At 30.6% G+C, this 18,454-nt stretch overlaps 1 protein-coding gene across 1 annotated transcript; it reads left to right on the forward strand.

Moving 5' to 3' along the window:
• The first annotated feature begins 9,887 nt into the window (after positions 1-9,887).
• LOC148205645 (WAT1-related protein At3g30340-like) lies at positions 9,888-12,217 on the forward strand. The gene is made up of 6 exons (XM_088111610.1): positions 9,888-10,158; positions 10,403-10,465; positions 10,561-10,677; positions 10,785-11,202; positions 11,592-11,743; positions 11,837-12,217. The coding sequence occupies exons 1-6, from the start codon at positions 9,977-9,979 to the stop codon at positions 11,970-11,972; spliced, it is 1,068 nt and encodes a 355-aa protein (XP_087967736.1). The 5' UTR covers positions 9,888-9,976; the 3' UTR covers positions 11,973-12,217.
• The last annotated feature ends 6,237 nt before the right edge of the window (positions 12,218-18,454 follow it).

Below are 18,454 nucleotides of genomic sequence, written 5' to 3' on the forward strand. Positions count from 1 at the left end.
TATTTAAACATGTCTATGAGAGTAAACAAAAGGGAAGACTATATTCACATAAGAGAAGAAGAGAGAAATTGACAAGTTTTGTCTTGTTGGTTAGTGAATATTTAACCCTTAATATAGAGTGCTAACGAAAAAATTAATAGTGTATTGGAGCAAGGTTTCTTCATCAACTGATTACTATGAAAAAGATATTAAGAGATAAAATTACCTTTTTAATATTTGTTAATTGAAGGTCGACTTCTTTAAATGGTTTTGCTTTGACTCGCAAGATAGGTTTTGAGAATCTGTCATATTTGATCATTCCATTTACAACCTATGACTTATTTCGAATTGTGTATACTTAAGCATTCAAGAAATTTTAATAGCTTGTCTTGTTCGAAGTTTAGAAGAAGGTGTTCATGGCTCCTATTACTTCATCTTATTTAAAGAGATATTGCGGTGATACCACGAAAAGCAAAGATATTTGAACAGAGAATGAGGAGGAATAAAAACAAACTACAAAAAAACATATTATATATCCCTTATTGAATATTTAATTTTTGTATATATAATAAAAACAAGATACCTATACATAAATTTATACAAAAGAATAAAAATAAATTATGTTACACTAACTCGTTGTTCTTTCAATAAAAAAATAAAGGACACGAAAAAAATAAGTAATTAAACATTTGAAAAATAATAATTTCAAGATAATTTACCTAGTTCATTAGTATATAACCTAATATCCAAACAATAAAACATTATTTTTTATGATAAAATTTATAATATACAAAAATATATAGTAAATCTAATTATAATTGGAACTATTACTTTACTATAGTACTATAATTAAAAATATTTCATTACTTTGAAATAAGTAAAGATATGTTATTAGAAACAAAGTGCAAACATATTTTTAAAATCAAGGGTTGATATATATATATATATATGATTGACAATAAATTTAATGAATATATAAGTAATTTTGTCTCTGAATTTTTGGTGTTGAAATTTGTTAATATTTAAAATAGGAAAGGTATTAAGGTTTTATTTACATATGTTATATGATAAGTTTGACTTGCTAATTAGCTTAAGGTGAATATTTATAGTGCATTTAGTAATTGTGTTGGTCAGTTACATGAGTTGATATTTTTAGAAGAGATCGAACGAATAGGTGGATAATTTTTCAACATTTTTAAGAATGTAAACTTTTATTTATCTTGAGTTTGTGAGAGCCTTTATACGTTGGTGTAAGCTTGGAAGGAGGACTTTCAGATGCTTTGATTTGAGAGTAATTATTCTTTACTTTGTCATTGTTTCCTAAATTAATTGGTGGTTCCTTAAAGTTGTAAAAGGGGATATGCCAGTGTTTATATTTTTGTAAATATATACAATTCAAAGTTTCTCATGTTTTTCGTGAAGAAAGTTGTCATGTTGACAAATTATAATTTAACTTTTATTCATAGGAAACAATATAAATGGTTTAATGTTTTATTTTCATGTATTTTTTTTTCATAATAGGTATAGTTTGTCTATGTTTCGCGGAGTATATTTTTTATCATTAGTTTGGTGTAGTTCTTCCATGCTTTATATTCTTTTATTTTTTATTTTAATAAATTTTCATAAGATGATAAATGATTAATGAACTTTAAGGATGTGCGCATAGTTGAAATGTTAAAACTTACATGAACTTATTTAGAAAAGAAAGAAAAATATCACTGTGATCAAATAGAGTATGCTATGCACTTTCTCATGGTCTTAATGAAGCCTATTATTTGATCATAGGTGAAATTCTTTCAACGAATCATTTTCTTTTTATCATCAATATATTTTCTCTAGTTATTCAAGAATATAATCATAAAAAGATTGGTAGTTCAACCAAAATTGAATCTTCTCATGCTTTAACAATCAATAATTTTTTGATTTTAAGAATGAGAAAGATAAACTTGTGAGTGCTCACTATGGAATTAATCATTAGTTAACAAAAAAATCGGTGTTATAAGTAGGTGGCTATCCATCCAACTATAAAAGGAACACATTTTCTTCAACATTTTTTAATAAAGCTTCTAGTCAAATTGTCTCTAAGAACACCATAAATGATTTTTCCTCTTTTCAATGTTTTATGTATCAAATTGTCTTTATGGACAATAATGAAGATTCTTCCTTTTTCCAACTAACATTTCAACAATACCAACAATTATTGGTTCTCCTCCAGGGTCCAACACAAAATGTCACAGGTCAACTGCTTCTAGTGGTGGAATGATTAAATATACTTTCGAGACTAATCCTTTTTTTAATGGTTTAGTTTTTTTAAAAAAAATTCGATCAATCCTTTGCTTAAAGGTGGTTGGATCACTGATTCAAGTGTCAATACTCATGTAACTCATTCCTTGTTTTCAATTTTACAAATATATTAGTGAACAAAAACCCTTTTTGCCATCCAATAATAATGTTAGTCATGTAGTGGTTATTGTCATTTTTAAACTTTCTCTTGCATTGATACTTTATAATTTTTTTATGTTCTTCAATTCAATTTTAATTTGTTGTCTATCAGTTTTTTATTAGATCATACTGATTTGTCTATCATGTTTTTAAAAGATTTTTTTTTTGTCTAGAAAAGACTTCACTCTAACATTAGTAATCTTATTGAAAGATTCTGAATGTTGTCTCCAGAATAATTCTAATCATGTTTTGGTTGCATCTTGGATAAAGTCCTTCAAATTTTTACCAATGAAATTCCTTTTTTCATTCCAAATAATTTCATTATTTTTATTATCAAATTTGTTCTCTTGTTTTTAGAAGATTGTCCTTTACTTCGTTCAATAATGTACCTCAATCTTTATTTGAAATACGCATTATGACATTTGGAAGTCCTAAATAAGTCTACTTATGACAATAAATGTATATTCTTCCTTTCATTTCGTTTTACTTACACAAATTTGAGGCTACTAATGTTATGAAACAATTTTTTCAAAGAGTAAAACTCAATTTAGGGCCAATTATCAATGTTTTCAAGTCTAATAATATAAAAGCTTGGTCTTTTTAATTTTCTAACAATACTATCAATTTCCTTGTATGAGAAACTTCAACAAAACTTAATGGTTGAGAGGAAAAACGAAACATATGTGGCTCAAACTTTATTTTTTCAATTCAAATTGTCAATCCAGTTCTGGAAAAAATGTGTTTCTGCTGCTACTTTTTTAATCAATAGGATTCATTCGTTAAAGACTTTTGGATAGTTGGCTTATGGAGCAACTTTGCCTTCGTCCAAAAATATTTTTTGTTGATTATCTTAAAGACTACTAAGGATACAAATTGTATAACCTAGAAATCAAACAATTTTTTTATTTATTTCAAGGGTTGTTCTCTTTCATGAAATAATTTTTCCTTTATGATAATTCCTTTATCCATACTGATAATTTGCCTTCACATTAGTTGTTCATCGCTCACATGATGTACTTGAAACATAATGTCTGGTATTGATGGATATGAATCCTCCATTTGGAGATATTTTATAGTGTATGAAGTCCTCTTATTTGTGTGTTCTACCACCTCACATTCTTATCCCATTCAAAATTCTTACTTTTTTTTTGGACAAATTCAATCCAAATTACCAAACTTCCATCAATAAAAATTTCACCACTCACTAATCTCAATCCTATCATCAATTAGTTCCTTAACCAAAACAGAAAGTGGTGAAATGCAAACATTCTGAAACAGTAAGATGGATATGTGATGCAGTTGATATGATCTAAATTGAAGGAATTTTTGTAGTGGTGAAATGCCTAGATGCCCTGCCACAGCTTTAGATATTCCAAAGTATAAATTCCTAGTTTTGCACAAATTTCATCTGTGTCAGTAGATGATGAAAATTCCTCGAAAAAAAAAATTCTTAAGATGATTTAAGTGATGAAGGTTGTAGCTTCACTGTTTGAGTGGCATGGCATTGAGAGATACGATAAGATCTGGTTGGAAATTGGACATAGTATGTGGCTGGGCATTTTGTAGGACAAGGTTGATATAATATCTGGTTAATGGAGAACAGATTTTGAATGTTGGATTCTAAATTTGTGTTTGTGATCAGAATCCAAGCTGCATCCCATCATTACCTTCAAAGGAAAGCATGCACATGCTATGCTATGCTTAGACCATGGTCTGATGGGATGTTTATCAGGCCCATGTCTTTTATTTCTTTTAAATCATCATCATTATTTTGTTTCTTTCACTTTTATTCTACAAATTGTATACTACAGTATTTTGTTTCTGTAACATTTAATTATGATTTATAGTTTTTTGGCACAGACTATGATCTTTCTAATCTTAGATTTCATTTTTGTTTCTATTTTCAGTGTTTACGAAAACTCCAAATGGGATTTCGATCTTTACATAGTCTAATTATATTATAAATAATGATATTTTGACAACATTTTAATATGTGTTATTATATGATTAATTTATGTTAGTATTTATAATTATTATTATTGATTGTAGAATAATTTTGGATCAATCATATAATGATACATAAATAATATTAAAATTTTATAAAAAAAGTATTATCAAAAATATCATTATCCATTTGTTATCATGTAAATCTTGAAAGAAAAAAAATTCAATAAAAAGACTTGATAGCATGAGAAATAATAATTGCAATCTTGAACCTAGAAAAATATATTTGATGTCTCTTATTTTGTATGTACAAAACGACAACTAAATATAAATCTTTATCTTTCACCAATGAGTGGAGTAGTGAGTCTTAAAATATCTTGTATATCGTTATGTGTGAATATTATAATATATAATATTGTTCCATTTACTTTCAAAATAAGGTTGTAAATATTTTATATAAATTATTAATTCGCTGATGTTTTCAATTATTGGCTCCTCTTATATTATTTAAACTTGTCTCCAAAAAGAAGATCATGGGTTAAAGTCGACAACTAATCAATAACATTTAATAGATTGACGTGATCTGAGTTTGAGAAAAATCTAATTAATTAGTCCAAATAAAATGAGGTTAATTTTATGGTAAAAACGTATTAGGTTCATTAACTATAACCTTTTTTATATAATGCACATGCTACTATTTCTTTTTCATCTAAAATATGATATATATATATATATATATATATATATATATATATATATATATATATATATATATATATATATATAACATAGAAACTATTAAGACACTCGATAACAGTAATAATATTATAAAAAAAATGAAATACTAAAAGCATAAATATAATTTTAGTTCCTTGAATATGATCATGTTTGTTGTTTTTTGTCTTTTAAATTTATAAAAGACTTTTTTTTTCTGTAATCTGAAAAGAACTTGTTTTAGTCCTTCAATTATATATTTCATTTATTTGACTAATAAATGCAAGTTGTTTATTCAATAACTTATTCTACTTTTTATATTACCATTAAACATCTACCCATATGTTAATTTTCTTTTAATTTATTTATTTTGATCATACTTAGATATAGTACAGTTGAATACAGATATTAAAAACAATTGAAAATGATAATGACTAAAAAGATTAATTTAAATTTGGTGATATAAACGTTTATCCTAAATTTTAAAGAATTTAAAGCATACTTCAATCAATTTAAAATATACAAATCTAGAAGTAAAAAAGAAAATCAAGTTGTTACTATGGACTCATAGCCGACCAAACGGTAAAAGTGCAGAAGAGTCAGTCCGACCGATGATACCTCTCAAGTTAATGAGCCGATCGGTTAAGTCAGCCGTTAAGGTAATTAATAGTAATAACTGTCAGGGAGTTAATAAAAATAATTGTTATTTATTGACAATGAATATTGTCATTCATTGGTGGTTAATGAGTCAGACCTAACGCTCATTATAATTTATAAATATTTGTCTGGCAAAGGTACAGATAACTTGAACTGGAACTGAAACTTAGAGCTCGGATAACTAAATCTTGATTACAAGACTATTACGCAAAGTCACTGACTTGAGCGTCGGAGTGTCTTTTGCAGGCACCCTCCCCCACTGCTTGGACAAGGAGAAGAGAGAAGACAACACCCCTGGACATCGGAGCAGACAACTTTAAATGTTTTGGATTAGGGTTTTAAATCCTGCCGAAACATTTTGGCGCCTATATGGATTCAAAATGCAGGTTTGAAAGAGGAAAATATTTCCTTATGCTAATGTCTTCCTTTTAAGGTTGGAGGATACTAAAACACCTATAACTCACCCGTGACACATCCTAATGAAGTTTCCCATTTTTGTCTTCAAACCTTCAACTGAAGATCGAACTGCCACTTCACCAGTCGTTTGGCTTTATGACAAAATAGTCATCATTAATTAAATAATTGTCTAACATGTTTTCTGATTGTTCAAGTTGAATTATTATTGTTCAGTGTAGAGAACAAGATCTGCAAGCCACTTGATCAAACGAGAGCTTACTTCAGCTAGCGTCTCCCGAGCGGTGGTAATTCATATGGTCGTCATCAACATCTATTATTCTTTTATGCAGGTCATTATTTATTATCGGGCAACACGAGAGATACAATCGAAAAAGTTCTCCTGTTACACCCCGTAAATTCAAAATTAAGTTTCGGCTCGGATTCAGCAGCGATCAAATGGATATTAAAGTCAACCACTACTTAACAGCGGCAATCAAATGGATGTTTTTATTTAAATATAAATTATATTTTTATTATATCTTATAGGTCACAAGATTCTAAGACTCTAAAGCAGTTACATTTTGACCAAACGGTCACGTCTATATTCTTGATATTATCTTGTAGGTCATAATACTCTAAAAGAGTTACATCAAGACCGAACGGTCTCACTCGCTCGGTCGTCTGGCCTCAACTCAAAATAGCCTAATTTTATTAGCTATATTTTTCTCATTGTTCAAAATTCGAGTGTTATTTTTCTTCGGTGCAGATAACAGGACTTTGTATACAGACTACTTGGCCAACTTAAAGTAACCGATTGGCAGGGAACATTTTTCAACTAGGTGAGGCAGATTTCTTTTGTGAACTCTCACCTTGGTCTTAGGGCACGCTTCTAGAGAGCTCCTAAGACCTAAACCGAGCGAGTGAGGCAGATTTCTTTCGTGAACTCTCACCTTGGTCTTAGGACACGCTTCTAGAGAGCTCCTAAGACCTAAACCGAGCGGGTGAGACAGATTTCTTTCGTGAACTCTCACCTTGGTCTTAGGGCACGCTTCTAGAGAGCTCCTAAGACCTAAACCGAGCGGGTGAGGCAGATTTCTTTCGTGAACTCTCACCTTGGTCTTAGGGCACGCTTCTAGAGAACTCCTAAGACCTAAACCGAGCGGGTGAGGCAGATTTCTTTCGTGAACTCTCACCTTGGTCTTAGGGCACGCTTCTAGAGAGCTCCTAAGACCTAAACTGAGCAGGTGAGACAAATTTCTTTCGTGAACTCTCACCTTGGTCTTAGAGCATGCTTCTAGAGAGTTCCTAAGACCTAAATCAAGCGGCAAAGCAAGCTCTTTCGTGAACTCTCGCCTTGGGCTGGGAACATTTCAAAGGAACTCTTAGCACAAAACCCGCTCGGACGATAAAGAACGCATGAATTGAAACTCAGGTAAAAATCCTCTACCGATCGATATAACTTTATAAACCCAACGCAACATCAAAATTTTTGCTAGGGCTTGGGAGGCTTATGTTACTATGAGCTCATAGCCGACCGAACGGTAAAAGTGTAGAAGAGTTAGCCCGACCGATGATACCTCTCAAGTCAATGAACCGATCGGTAAAATCAGCCCGACCGATGATACCTCTCAAGTCAGTGAACCGATCGGTTAAGTCAACCGTTAAGGTAATTAATAGTAATAACTGTCGGGGAGTTAATGAAAATAATTGTTATTTATTGACAATTAATATTGTCATTCATTGGTGGTTAATGAGTCAGACCTAACGACAAGCTCATTATAATTGATAAATATTTGTCTGGGAAAGGGTACAGGTAACTTGAACTGGAACTGAAACTTAGAGCTCGGATAACTAAATCTTGATTACAAGACTATTACGCAAAGTCACTGACTTGAGCGTCGGAGTGTCTTTTGCAGGTACCCTCTCCGCTTGGACAAGGAGAAGAGAGAAGACAGCACCCCTGGACATCGGAGCAGACAACTTTAAATGTTTTGGATTAGGGTTTTAAATCCTGCCGAAACACACATCATCATATTGATTGAGCTATAAAAAATAAATCTAATAACTGAACTAAATATTTGGTTGTTTTGATTTATAATTATTTTATTTTTCAATTCGACTCAACTCAATAACTCAATAACTCAATTTTTTTTAGATTAGTATATTTTAGGCTTTCTTGTTTTATCGTTTAATCTTCTTACGAACGTGTTAGAACTGTCTTAATTGAACCATATTTATTATGTAACCCATTTTTTGGATAATTGTTAGCATAATTGAATTCCTGTAATTAGACATATCTCAAGAAGTGAAATTACTTAAAAAAACACACACACGTGTGTGTATATATATATATATTTTGTCGAAAAATTTAATCATATAATTTATTTTGATATATATATATATATATATATATATATATATATATATATATATATATATATATATATATATATATACTTAATTGAATCTCTGTATATTTTAAATAAAATTAATTTAATTTTTATGTTAAATTAGTCTTAACACACATTTGAAAAATATCACATGTTAAAATTTATATCATGTATTACCGTAAGATCTCTCGGTTTAATATATGATATTTTTCAGATTTTGACACGTAGTTATAATTACATAGTTATATGTGGAGACAAACTGAATTATGTCATAGAAATCAAATTAATCAAGTCATAATAAAATTACAAATTGAACTGACATTTATTTCATATAATCACAAAAAAATGGTGGAACACAGTGTTTAGTATATAAAATAAAAATAACACCAGGTTGATATTCATGAAAATCTCTAAACAAAATATTACCATGAATGATAACATTTACAGAGACTAAACATTTTTAGACTTTTTTTTCTTATAGCATACAGTCTCTTCCTTTCTTCAGAATGGTGCTCACAAAATCCCTATCTCCCTTTTCTAAAAATGAATGTAGAGTTCCAACTGGTCAAAGATTCATTTCCACAATTTGCAATATAAGCATTAAAAATTTAAATTGATTTTCCGTCGTAACATAAAAAGTTTTTAAGGTATCAAAATTGAATCCTAATTATTTTGTGTAAAAGAACTTGAAGTTGTAATTGGAGTTAAGGTTCATATCGAGATCAAGTACTGAAAGCACCCATGATTAACAACAAAACATGACATTTTGAGTTCCACTGCATATGCTGACCACACTTACAAAGTTAAAGTTTCCCGTGGTTTTGCGTCACTGTGATCCATCGTTGCGTGCCTTTTCTTCGTCCAAGATTTTGAAGTGACTAAATAACTTTGAGACGTGACATTTTCTTCAAGATTTCAATGTTTTTGATACGGCAGATAGATAAAAAAGAAAGTATTAGATGCCATGTTTCTGCTGCAGTTCCACCCAAAAGATGCCTGTCACTCACAAACAAAAAGCTCAAGTGAGGAGGGTACGAGAACCTGAACAAAACATGAAGAACATTACTTGTTCCGGGTCTAGATGAATTGTAAACTCAAAACCTGTGGCCTAAATTAACCCATAATTTTTCTATCAGGGTCATGATTCATGAACCAACCTAAAATCTTTTTAAACGATTCCCAGACTCCCTTCTGATAACAGGAGATATATATCAGTCGAAAGATAACATGTGAAAAGAGCATATTCCACATAAACGTTAAACTATCATCAAAGGTATAAAGTGTCTGATTTCAAACAGTAATCTTGCTTTCTTGCCACTTGTTCTGGAATAATATATATATATATAAACCCACAGGTATCCCTCTGTTGCATTGCAACCATTTCAATATTTTCTGAGAAATATATACAAAAGGGAGGCCCCACTCGACCTGCCCCCAGAAACTGCATTGCTGAAATGAAGAATTGCGATGAATGGAAACCTTTCCTAGCAATGGTAGCTATTGATTTTTCTTTAACCATGGTGAACATCCTTCTCAAGCAAGTCCTCCAAAAAGGAATGAACCATTTGGTTTTTGTCACATATCGCCTGTCAGTTTCTACTATATTTTTAGCCCCCATCAGCTACTTTAAGGAAAGGTAGGCACCCTCCTTTTCTTTTATTATATTTTATGCAAGTATTCCCCAACCCACATTGACAAGCTAATCTCTTTAAGAAAAGTTAGAAAATTTCACCTACAATAGAACCTAAACTTTACTTGAGAATGAAGGATCGGTGTTAAGCTAATAATCATTGTTATCCAGGATGTTATAATGCTCAAATATGGAGCCATTTAAGCAAGAAGAGAACTTGAGAGATCTTAATTACTGTATTTTGTTGCAGAAATAGAAGACCACGGCTCACATTTCAAATTTTATGCTACCTTTTCTTCAGTGCCATTATTGGGTTAGTCTCACGAAAATACGATCTTAACTTCTTTGTGATTCCTAGTTGTCTGTGCATTATGGTTAACATGATAGTGAAAAAATACTTTCTTGTAGGGCATCCGTCACACAATACTTCTTCCTTTTGGGGATCCAATATACCTCAGCCACATTTGCCTGTGCATTTGTCAATATGGTGCCGGTGATAACCTTCATCATGGCATTGCCATTTGGGTATGAAACTATGAATGTGTAGCTATTTTTGGAACATGTTTTGACAAATATCTTAATTAAAACTTTTAAACGGAGGATAAATGCACCTTTCCCTTGTCATTTTACAGGCTAGAAACAGTGAACATTAAATGCTTGGGTGGGAAAGCGAAGATTCTGGGCACATTTGTGTGTGTAGGAGGGGCATTAGTGTTGACACTTTACAGAGGAAAACCCTTGTTTGATGTGTCTCACTATAAAGCAACGGTTCCTCCGGTAGCCATGAGATCTGAAGGTGGTTCTAGTGGTAGAACAGCACAGAAATGGAGCATTGGTGTAATAGCTTTGATGATGGGAACCCTGTTTTGGTCTTTTTGGTTTATTCTACAGTCAAAGATAGGGAAGAGGTATCCTTGCCAGTATTCTAGCACAGCCATCATGACCTTCTTTGGAGCCATGCAAGCAGCTATTCTTGGTTTGTCCACTGGCACCAACTTCTCCTCCTGGATTCTCAAGGATAAGATGCAAATAATCACTGTTCTTTATTCTGTAAGCCACTATCTTTTTGCGTAATCAATTTTTGCTTTGTAAAAAATAATTAGCCACAACTTTTATTTTTAAAACCACATGTTAAACATTTTTTACTTTATTATTACTTTTATCAAATATGATGGACCGCTTAATTTATCTACATTTATAACTTATAAACATATTATTTTCATTCTGTCTAAGTATATACTAAATGTAAATATACAATTTTTTAGTCCGTCAATCATTACTCTTAATTTATAGTAAACCGGTTTTCGTCTTAGCAGTTTTCAAAACTTTCTTACTATGTGATTTTTAACTTGATTATTATAATTGAACGATTATAAGTTTATATATAGGAAGAAGAAATGGTAATCGTTAAAGAAGTGAAAGATTAATTATATTTGTAGGGGATAGTTGGGTCAAGTATGTGCTACGTGGGGATGTCATGGTGCGTGAAGAAGAGGGGTCCAGTCTTTACAGCAGCATTCAGCCCTCTGGTTCAGTTAATGTCGGGCATGATTGATATCCCAGTCTTGCACGAGCAGCTTCATCTTGGAAGGTCAATTCTTCCACCTATTCTAACTTACCCATCTTCTTCCACAAAAACCACTTAACCCTTTAACTAAATCTCACTGCTTCTTCTCTTGTTTAGTGTGGTGGGCTCCGTCTTGGTCATGATGGGCTTGTACATTCTCCTTTGGGGCAAAACCAAGGACATAGTGCAGAATACTGCCACTAAGTTGCTCCAAGAAACTCAGCAAACCAAGGAACAAGAACCACAAGTATAATTACGTCTGTGTCTATATATATATTGTTGCTGTAATCTCCCACGTATATGCTGCCACGCAATGAATCAAGTGGCACTATATGTTTATCACTTCGGATCATTTCAACCATGTTTCTGTCCTACATCTCTTTTCTTATTTTAACTAGGAAACTAATTGTTGCCACTCATACAGGTAGATAGATGGAAAAAATCAGTATTTTTCTTAATTTAAAATAAGATATCGTTTTGTTTGAAATTGAGTTGAAGTAAAATGTGACTGATTTGTTAAAGTATATGTTTTAATCGATGAAAATATAATCTGAATGAAAATGTTGAAATGTGGGAATTTTATAAAATAATATATAAATTAAAATGATTGTGAAATATTTATGGGTTAAATTGTCATTCAATTAAAATGTGAGTGATCACTTAAAAAAATTAATCCATGTAATTAGTTTAAATGAAATGCTAAATTAATATTAATAATAAAAAAGTCCATTTTAAAGAGTAAGCTCCTTCACTTTGTGGGTAGCAATGTCATCAATGAATCACATTCACTGTAAAAATGTATGGCAAAACCTCATCCAGACCAAAGCTCAACTTAATCATGCTTGTAAGTTACAACTCGATCGCAACTCGAGATTGCGTGTTTTTTGTCGAGGTTTCAGTCCACTGACGACGTTGTCAGAGATCTGAATGAGACTTGAAGTGGTGGCGAAAGAAGCTTCATTGAGGGCATTGTTCATAAGGCAGATATCCCAATAGTGATGAGGCCCAATTGCTTAGCATAGATGAAGAGGACATTCGTGACATTTCATTTTGGCTTTTTCTTTTTCGTATTTAGGTAAATTTCACTCCCAAAGTAGGAAATCTTTTTGAAAATTATCTAAATGGACAAGTCGTGCAACTTCTTTAAACACTCAAATGAAGAAATTGTGTTGAGATACACGATTTTTGTTTTGACCTTTGTTAAAAACTGATTTGTGATTTATAGTGTATACCTTACTACACTATAAAGTATCTAAACAATAGAAATAAACAAATTCATCAACTAAAATAAGGTACTTTATTAATTCATAAAAGTCTGTACAAGAAGATGATCATAAAATTTATCTTATGCACGCTAGTGTTTATGGTTTAACATGCACCTTGATGTCCAGGATGCATCCATGGTTCAACAGCTTATAGACATAGATTTTGTTTGAAATAACTTAAACTTTAAATAAATATATCTATGACGGTAAAGGTTGGTCCTTCCATTCCCCCAAACCAAGGTACATTAAAAACCCGTGTGTTTCTTGTTATTGTTTGTGTTAATAATTCATCGGTGAATCACTGCACCAATGTAGTATTGTACTATTGCTGTTGGATTTTATTTATCACTATATAGAAATTTTATATTCCAATGATTTAATATGTGCAAATACCATTTACTAATTGTGTTAGGCAGTCAACACAAAGGTAAATTAATATTAAGTTCATTAAACTCTTCTTTTGATTGATATTAACTAAGTTGGGTTACTAAGTAAGTTGGTTACGTTGTTCTTGATATATACGAACATATCTAAGTCGGCCAATTTAGGTTGAAAAAAAGAACGGTAAATGAAAAAACGCAGAAGGGTTTTATCATGAATTCATTGATTTTGCTTATTATCAACCCTTTTTGGGTTGGGTTAGCCTAGTTGAACAACTTAGGTTGAAACTAATTTTCCTGTTAAGTTAAACATAGTAAAATTAAAAAATAATTAATTTATAATTAATATAAAATATTTGGGAACCAATTTAAAAATTAAAATATTTTAAGGTTTTGTATTATTATGAAAAATATTTATGAATTAATTAAAATCTTAAAGTGGGGTCAAACTCAGGTCCTAATCCTAATTTACTTTTAAACGAGGGTTTTTGAGGGTTGTGGAATTTTCAACATACTATTTTGTGCATCAATAAAATGGGGATTATTTAGGAGTGATGTGAGATTGGTCCATAGGCAACCGGGTCAAATTGACACCGTTACTTGCAATGAATATATAAAATAAATTGGAAAAATTAAACCTTCTTAAACAAGTCGACCAAGGTCAAAGGTGAGTCGAGTTGACCCTGATAAGAAATTAGCTTGAAATGACCCATTCAAATGATGGTTGATTTGACCTCAACCAAAAGTTGCCTGAGCTATCATCAGCCTAAGATTAAAACATGTACATTATTCCAACACATTATATACAAAAATAGGCACCTCAAGATGTCATCAATGAAGTCTCCATGTTCATATCTTTTCTATATTGTCCAATTCTTCATATAAAGTTTCAGTCTTAAGTGCAATTTAAGATGTTCTTAAGCTTGCATGATGATTTAAATTAAGCAGTAGTAATGTCAACAATTCAAGTATACATAATGAACACCATTTAGAGTTTGTGAGCATAGTGTAAAGAATATATATATATATATATATATATATATATATATATATATATATATATATATAATTGTTCCAAATTCTCACGAATTAACTTACCAATATTTTATAGGCATGTTGTGTCTTTTTTTGTAAGAAGTAGAAAGGTCTACATTATAACTATATAACTAGTAGAGGGAGTACCAGTGGTTAATTAACTTTGTTATCAAAACAATTGATATTGAGGGACCACCATCATATTTTGTATAGGCAAGAGTAGGCTAATATCTTATTCTTTACCCTTTCATTATTTTTACCAATGGACTTTTGATGAATGAGTTTATATGTAAAATCAAAGTTTTTTTAAGTATTTAGGCAAATTTTATTACCTTATTATGTAAGTAGGTAAAATTTTTGAAAATTACGTAAATGGACAAGTTGTGCCGTCTTTACACGACTTTAAATGAAGAAGTCGTAAAAGGTGAAGTCGTGCACCCTCACGAGGTTTTTAGCATTTGTAATCAATTATAAGAAGATGTAATCGATTACGTAATGCTAAAATCGTTTGGAAGCACTAGTACAAAAATCGCGTACAACGTCGAATATTTTGGGCTTTTAACGGCAAATTCACGAACGACGTCATGTCAGGAGACGCTAAATTAACATCGAATTTTGTCAATATTCAACGTTAATCAATTTTTTTTATTTTTTTTAATTAATTGTGATCCTTTTTTACAACTCTACGAGACCTGAAAAGCAAAAAAACAACAAATTTCAATTTTTTGTATTTTATAAAGCATGAACTTTGAATGTGTAGTGTAGTATCAACAACAAACAAGTTCAATCAAACAACAACAATAAACAAGTTCAACTAAACAACAACAACAAACAAGTTCAACAAAAAAACAACAAACAAGTTCAACAAATAAGTTCTTCAAAACGAAAACGAAAACAAAAACTAACTATCAAAAGGTGAGTTCATCGGAATAAAGTTTCGTCACAGTGAGAGAGAAAGTAGAATGTGCCTATGAAGGACAAGAGTACGAAAATAATCGGTTAAAACAAACAAAAATCATACATAAAGTAATTAATTAACATGCATTTGTATCAAATAAAAGAAAGATTACATGTGATATTCGTCAAACTTTGTAGGAGAAAAGTTTGAGAAGAGAAGAGGGTATCACGCGCTAAGATAAAGTGAATGAATTTTCAATCTCCTGCTCAATATTTTATTGAATTCACTAATCATTTGACATCGAATTTAAAATCCATTCGACGTTTTATATCCTTTTACGTCCAATTACAATTCTAAATGACGTTTAATAATTGAATTTATTTACAAAAATATCACCGCTCATTTTTAACGTTGATTATTCAATGGTTGGACGTTGAACGCGTGACATTAAACGCTGCTTTTTTACTAGTGAAGGTACACAATGTGTTTATTCTTTATAGGTGTCATTTCTTTATCACCATCCTTTCCATTATTGTTTATATATTTTTTCCAATCCAAAGTTTTGCACTTTTCCCTTTTTGTAGTGATATTTCTCGTTTTTTTGGGAGTTTAATGTCATTGTCTTTCACTAAAGCTTTTAACTTGGAATGAGAGTGCAATACTTTTTTTATTCAATTTGTTATTTGGTGGTTGGATGTATGATCTTCCTTTATAGGTGAGCAAGGTTATGTAAAATTATTCGATCGTGATTTTGACTCTAACTGAAAAGGTTTTGGAGTTTCTATAACTGATTTTGTGGTTCAATCAGTCATCTTAGTTCACAATTTCTGGCAATAGAAAGGATTGTGACAACGTTGAAAACCTTTAGAATGCATCTATGACTGATCCAAAGGTGTTTGCTTTGATGAAGACAAAGACTTTAGCAATAATGATGATGAAGGTTGAGGTGGCAACAAGTGGGATGTGGGAGAGGCAGAGGAAAGAGAAGGAGGGAGGGAGATGGCGCTGCTTTGGAGAGGAAAACAAAACAAAGGGAGAAAAAGAAACTAAGAAAAAAATCAAGACATTAACATGGTCACCTTTTAAACGTGTTAACATCAATTTAATAAAAGATACCACATTAAATTCTTTTAAATAAAATGAAAATTGAGTTGAGGACAAAAGAAAATAAGAAACACATTCAATAAAAGGCTTTTAATAAACCATTTGCTTATCGATTTTCTCTCTCTTTCATTAAATTGAAACAAAAAGCATATATGTTTTGAGTGAATGGCTATTCTGAGATCAAACGAGAAAAATTGAATTTAATTAATTCAATTTATACGACTTTGGAACAATTAGAAAATTACAAAAACGAAGCCATTGATTTTGAACAACAAAGAGTTATTAATCAAGTTCGACAGCGGGTTTTACAACAAGCCTTACAGGGAGCTCTAGGAACTCTAAATAGTTGCTTGAACAACGAGTTACATTTACGTACTGTCAGTGCTAATATTGGCATGTTTGGGATGATGAAAAAAATAACTGATTAGGCTTTCTATTTTAAAATAGAGTATAGGCATCATTTTTTTCTTATAAAAAATAAACTTAAGATATTTTCATGGTAACCATTCGTGCAGATGAAATTAGTAAAATTATCCATGAATTATATTAGGGGAACGATTGAATATTTTACTAATAAAATGAGTGCCAAAATTTCATCAACTTTGATGATTTTTTTTTTTATAAATTAAGTAGAGATGAGTGAGAATAAGAAAAGGAGAAAAACAAAAAGGAGGAGGAGGAGGAAAGGAGAAAAATGAGGAGGAGCTTAAGGTAGTATGATGGAGGAGGGGCGACGACAACGTAAATGATAGAGATGGAAGCTACGATAACAACAACAGAGATGGAGGTAGAGGAAGAGGAGGAAAAAAAAGACATATGAGAAAAATGAGGAGAAGGAGAAGGAGGAGCTAGTTGTTGGAGATGCGACTACACCAACAATAACAAAGAAAGAGAAGGAAGGTGGATGAAGAAAAAAAATAAGAAAAGAAAGGAAAGAAAAAAAGAAAATGAGAAGATAAATAATACTTAATCATGATATTTAACAAATTTTACAAATAACCAAATTCATTCGTAATTATTAAAAAATAATTACAATTTTCTTTTTGTTAATAATTAGACCAATTTATTGTGATCGATGACTGTAAACTAATTTTTTTATCTATTTATAAAATTTATTAGTAAATATTTTTTTGATAAATTTGTGGTTGTCACTAATTTATTGATAAATTTGATCGACCAACTTTTGTAATTACCAAACAAATTTTTTATCCGTGAATATTATCGATTTGTTACCATGCACTAGTAACAATATGATCAATATAGATCATTAAAAGATTAAAAGAAATGTATCCTCTGGTCCCCTAAAAATCCTTCATCACACACCAGTTCATGTGGAAATGCATCATCTACATCTACATCCACGTCACCATTTACACCACCAACAACAAGGTTAAAAGCAAATTTTTACTATAAATAGAATCATGTCTCTAATGCTCTCATTTCATTGAGTGACACAACCCTTTATCCTAGTCATATTTATCCAAATCAAAATAAAACAATACAACAATGATAAAAACAAAAGAAAAAAAATATATCAGACATATAAGAACAATAAAAGCGATACAACATAAAATATGAACATTATTTCATATTACACACTAAAGAATGCATGTTCTATATTTATATTATACACTCTAAAACATCCATAGCGATATCCCATATTTTATGGACTGACAATGAGAATTGTTTACAAATGCTATGTAGCCAAATTGATATAGGAATATAACGAAAAAACGAAAGGTATGCTTAAATTTATATATTATGACAAGCATTTTTTACTTTTAACATACTCCATAACATGGTGAAGGAAGTAATTCTCCAAATGTAGTTCGCCCGATATTGTTAACATTGTGAAACAAACATTTTGAATGTATTTTCAAATATAGAAATGTTTTTCAGAACCATTAATCAGAAAATTATTTTAATATTTTAAATTAAATGTTTTAAAAAGTATTCTTAAATTTAAAAATATTTTCTAAAATATTTATTTTGAAATATGTTTTTTTATATATTTTGGATTGGATGTTTTGAAAGATATTTTTAAATTAGAAAT

Source organism: Vigna umbellata, chromosome 1 (genome assembly GCF_029865625.1).
Source record: "Vigna umbellata cultivar VRB3 chromosome 1, Vumbellata_1.0, whole genome shotgun sequence".
Taxonomy (NCBI): Eukaryota; Viridiplantae; Streptophyta; class Magnoliopsida; order Fabales; family Fabaceae; genus Vigna; species Vigna umbellata.